General features: G+C 36.6%; 1 protein-coding gene across 1 annotated transcript in view; it reads right to left on the reverse strand.

Moving 5' to 3' along the window:
* Nucleotides 1-811: 811 nt before the first annotated feature.
* Nucleotides 812-5,539, reverse strand: part of LOC108684690 (protein naked cuticle homolog 2) — a 7,420-nt gene continuing 2,692 nt past the window's right edge. The window contains exons 2-5 of the mRNA XM_018189143.1: nt 3,663-3,883; nt 2,653-3,099; nt 1,667-1,968; nt 812-1,470 (exon numbers count right to left, since the gene is read on the reverse strand). Of these exons, the coding sequence (XP_018044632.1) occupies nt 816-1,470; nt 1,667-1,968; nt 2,653-3,099; nt 3,663-3,883 (1,625 nt within the window). The 3' untranslated portion in view covers nt 812-815. The remainder of the gene's footprint in view (nt 1,471-1,666; nt 1,969-2,652; nt 3,100-3,662; nt 3,884-5,539) is intronic.

Consider the following 5,539-nt stretch of genomic DNA (forward strand, 5'->3'; position numbering starts at 1 on the left):
ACTTGAATTGAGAAAAAGCGACTGCATTTTTCTTTCTTTCGTTCAAAAATGTAATTTTGCACAATAGTTTGTGTGTTGCTTTTCAATTCCAGAAAACACGATCGTAAATATATGTACAGTAAACATATTTTGTCACTAAATGTAATCCTACTCGGTTGACTGTTACTGTTATAATATGACGTATGTATCATAAGCCTGAGATTTGTAGTAACTATCATCTCTTTGCTAAAAAAATCTGTAGATAATATATGTTACGTAATTTACATCGAACACGCATGTCTTTCTTCAAGTAAATCGCAGTGCTCTATTTTACTTGCAATGTGAAAAAAAATTGCATTTTATTTCGACACTTATAAATTTGTATAAAAAAACTAATGAGCACCGCAAACATTTGTACTTGTCGATACCCGAGAAAAACTCAGTCGCTCACATGAAAATATACGATTGCGCATCATTTATTAAAACTAGATATTCAAATGATGTAAAACTAGATATTCAAATGATGTATAATTGATTCGATCTTGTTTACGAAAACAAATTGGAGATTCAATGAACAATTCATTAGCACACGATTTCCTAAAATAATCAATACATGTATATACGAAAGCTCGAAAATAAAACGCGTCACATCGAGTTCTTACGATATAATTTTCAAAAACCATTCGTGATATAAAATACTAAGTCGTTTTCTTAAATAACAATAATATAGATACAAATTACACCTCGAGAAATTCCTTTTTAAAATTTATTTGATCGTATTGTAACGATTTCTAAGTTCAAAAAAACTCGAAATTCGAGTATATTTGCTGTACCGATTAAACCAGAGCCTCAGCGTGATAGTGATGATAGTGATGATGTATGTGCTCGTGGACGTGTCTTCGATTGGACGTTGCTGCCACCGCATTTTGTGAGAATTCACGTTCGAGCCAACGCACGACCTGCGCCATCGCTCGAGCCTGGTCTTGCTCCCGCGTGGCGTGCTTCAGCTGATGCTTCTTGCTCGCTCTGCCACATTGCGTATGAACGAATTGCGCGTCATTGCGCTGCAAATTGTTGTGATTGTTGGTAATAGTCTGATGATTGGCCGTTTGTTGATTATTATTCGGAACGAGGTTGACGATGTTGCGATGAACATTGCTGCTACTGTTGGTGTGCTGCGGCGTATCATTGTAGATAGTTGGCGCGATCACGTTACGATTCAGTAATTGCGAATACGTCGTGTAAGTCTGGGGAGAGGAATGTGTTACATTGTTCCTCGTGTGTCGCGTTTTTCTGAGATTCGCCGATCGCGACTTGACCGGCGTTTTGGGAAACGACACGGAATGAGTGCTTTCCCGGATTGGTTTGTGATAGTTTGTATTCGCTTGACGAGGCTCTAGAGAGGTGTGACAGTCCTGATTATTATGATTCGAAGTTTCTATATGGGGACTATGAGATGGAATGCGCGATTGTTCATTTTGATGCCGTTTCCTGTAGACAAAAAAAATAGATTCAATTGCAAATGTATTGAATTAAAGAATTGGGGAATTTAATTAAATAATATTCGAAGATATTAAAAAAAATTGCCAATTCAAAAAAAATTTTAATTATTTATTATGCATAAACGTTACTGTACGAAATGTTAATACGCGCTATAATTTTGCAAAAGCGATTGCAATTAATTCACCTTGATGTATGAAAACTGAGATTATTTTTCTCCATATTAGCCTGAATAATTTCCAGCAATTGTTGTCTTTGTAGGGCGCCGCTGCGTTTCCTCTGATTCGTCGTAAGAAGCGGCGTTAATGGCGAGAACGCGGGGGAAGTGTCACTATCATCACTCACATCACCCTCCGAGCTGTTTGAATAGGGAGATGGTAAATGGGGCACCGGACCGACTCGTCTACGAAGCTCCTCTTGCTGCACTCGATTCGTTCTGGCGTTCTCGTCGTCGTCCTCACTATGTGTCTCCACTTCTTTTCGCTCAGTCTGCAATAGAAATCGAAATAAAATTAATGATCAGATTTAAAAAAAGGAAATACTTGTGAACATTAAAAAAATAAGATTTTTAAATATTTATATGCAGTAAAGATTTTAAGAAAAAAATGTAAATACTTGAAAAAATTCATTTTTATTCAGAAATGTTGGATTTTTGGAATCTGATCAACAATCTTCAATTTTGGACTCGGCAAAAGATTAGAAAAAAATCGTAAAGCTTAGGTAAGTCATATAGGATCCAATTACCTTAATTAATTTAATATACGAAGATAACTGCAAAGACAACTTGAATAAAATTATGAAAATGTTATATACAAATCTTACGAGAGAAAACTTTCGCAAGAACAGTTTATCTCTTTATTCTTATATCTTCTTCTGCCGCGATTGGTATTCTGAGTCGCGTATCGCGTGCATGGCTCAGATGTCGGAACGGCTGATCGCGGTTGCCGATCATACATACATACATACATACATACATACATACATACATACATACATACATACATACATACATACATACATACATACATACATACATACATACATACATACATACATACATACATACATACATACATACATACATACATACATACATACATACATACATACATACATACATACATACATACATACATACGCAACATGGTACATACGGAGGAATGTAGGTCTCACCTGACAACGATACCGCGTTGCTCTTCTCCTTCTAGGAACTCTGTTCGCGCCATGCCGAGTAGTGGTGGTGGCGGCGGCTGCTGCTGCATGGCTACACGGGGCGGCGTGTTTCAAATGACAACAGGACGGGTTGTGCTGGTGACCGGGCAATGTAGCAGTCTGTGATGTTTGCGTGGCATTTAGGCAGGTGCCAGCGGCATTGCGCGGTGCCTGGCTGCTGCTGCTGCTACCCCGCTGATCTGGCGACACCGTCAGTTTCACTTTAATTGTCTTACTACCGCACGGCGGTACTTGTATCGAAGCGCCTAACGTATCGTAAATGGTGGTCACCAGACCAGCTATGTCGTCCTTGGTGATCTTCCCGTGTCCGTCAAAGTCGTACAGAGTGAAAGAGAACTCCTGCCGCCTCCTGTCACCGTCCGCGACCGACACGTCGCACTCAAATTCCTGCAACGAGATCGGTTGAATTAAAAAAGAAAGTCTCAAGTGCGCGACTCTAATAACTATGGAACAACAATAATTACATGGTAAAATATAAATCTAATACCAATATTGTACATTCCTTCTTCACTTATATAAATGAAATCGATTTCTTGGAAAAATTCCCATTAATTTAATAAATTTAATTGATAAGATAATTATCGATCTTCCTTACTTTGCTGTAGTTGCTTGAAAGCATTGACATGAAAAAAAAGCTACTAAAATCGACTTGCTTTCTCACCTAGAATTTATTATATTTATTATATTTATATATATTTATATATATATTTTATTATATTTCAGAGTAGAATTTGTTATCTTCAAGATAAATTAAAAATGCACTCGGTTAAAAAAATAATTAATATTAAGTTGCATAAAAAAAAACAAAAAATAAAGAAGAAATAAAAAATTATCATTATACGTAATTGTAACATCCACTGACTCTTTATAGAGCCATTCAATATCATTTTCCATTTTTAATCATCGAGAACTTTGTTTATTTTAACACTATATAAATCAAAGTATTTCACCTCAAAACTAAGCTGTTTCGTTGTACCGCAGGTAGGCTGTTCATCATTACTGGTAGGTCCAGCAGGTACGCCCGAGCTATCAGCCGCGACCTGGGGCGACTCTACGGACGAGATTAAAATCGGTTGCGACTCCGTCGTCGGTGGTGACGAAACGTTACAGGTCGTCGGGACGCCCGTAAGCAATTCCTCGGAATCGCTACCTTCTGTATTGGTCCCTACGACTGAACAGGTAAGAAAGATTCATTATACTGGAATGCAGAGACTGCGCTAAAGTTTCATTTGACCTACGCAACCGCATCCTTCTTTCGCCATCAGGTACAATAAAAGGAGCCAAGATTAGATTAGACCTAATCGTCATGTTTTTTTCTTTTCAGTTTTAAGAGAAGCAATTATTTCTCGAGATTGTTTTATTAAACATATATCGACGTGCAAACCCGCGCGATTGGGCGCGGCGCGAACCGGGAACGCGAACGGGAAGCCGTTCTCCGATCGCTCGCTTTCCCGTCGCGCACGATCGCGATTTCTGCCCTCCGGCAAGACAGGCAGAGGAGCGAATAAAAGGCGGCATTTAACACACATCGCGGCATCCGCGACCGGTGGCGTGTTTGGTGCACAAGCGGTATTTTTACGCTTCCCCGCGCCGACAGTCACGCGGCGCGACGTTCCATCGGGGAGGAAGCAGCTGGAATTCTAACCAGAACCATTGAATCTCGAGTTGCTGCTGAGTTTACAGTTTGCACCGGCGAAGACGACGAAATCTTGACTTTCATAATTTTAGAGACATCTCGACGCTCGTCGAAAATTGAAAAATCTTCATTGTTTGCTTTCATGATGATTGACATTGAATACACTCTTTACTGTATCTATTATTTCCGAACGGCTGATACAACAATAATTGAAGGGCTCGATGTAAAAATTTATCAGCACCATTTATTTGATAAAAATAACTTTTCGAGTGTAATATACTAAATATATTTCATTCTTTTGATATAAAAAATAGCTCCGACAGCTTTAAATAAAATGAATTTCTACACTGAAAAAAAATAGTCAATTTTAATAAATATTTAGTTGAATACTGCCAACTAAATATTTTAAATATAAAGATATATTTATTTGATACAAGAAATGTTAATTTGATTTAACAATTCTTTTTTTTATTGAACAAATATTTACTTACTGTAAGTAAATGTTTAGTTAACAGTATTGAACTAAATATTTATTAAAATTAATTATATTTTTTTCAGTGATTTTCATAAAATATTTATTAACATAATATTTAATATATATAATACATTAATAAAGCAGTTTTCTGTTAATACTACAGAAAATTAAAAAAAAATAAAGCGATAAAGATCGGTTCTTGCACATACGTCCAATTATTAATTCTACTTTGATTGCTAAACTGCATCTTGTTTTTCGGATTTCGCAACGTTCCACCTTGAATGGCATTTCGGCCTACGTCCTGAATTGCAAGTTTCGATTTTATCGTTAACTATTGTGTAATGGGCTATAAACTCGTTTCTACCTAACGAACACACAAAGCAGAAATGTATATACGATAGATGTAGCTGTTAAAACTCTGACGAAGACGCATATATTTCAATGTGTTACATACAGAAGTGTGCATAAGAAGTACACAAACTCTCCTCCGACATGTTTCATGTTTATTATTACTATACGCGAAAATTGACGAATATTCGTGGAAATTACAACTTGATGGAACACATTACGAACAAATCGTTAATCTGTCTTTTAAAATTGTGTGAAGAAAGAGGTACATCATAATATTAATCTGTTATCAGTTTATCAATGTTTCCTGTTATACTAATTGTAAGATTATATCAACCTATTATTGACTTTATACATATATATATATA

This window comes from Atta colombica, unplaced genomic scaffold (genome assembly GCF_001594045.1).
Source record: "Atta colombica isolate Treedump-2 unplaced genomic scaffold, Acol1.0 scaffold137, whole genome shotgun sequence".
NCBI classification, from domain to species: Eukaryota; Metazoa; Arthropoda; class Insecta; order Hymenoptera; family Formicidae; genus Atta; species Atta colombica.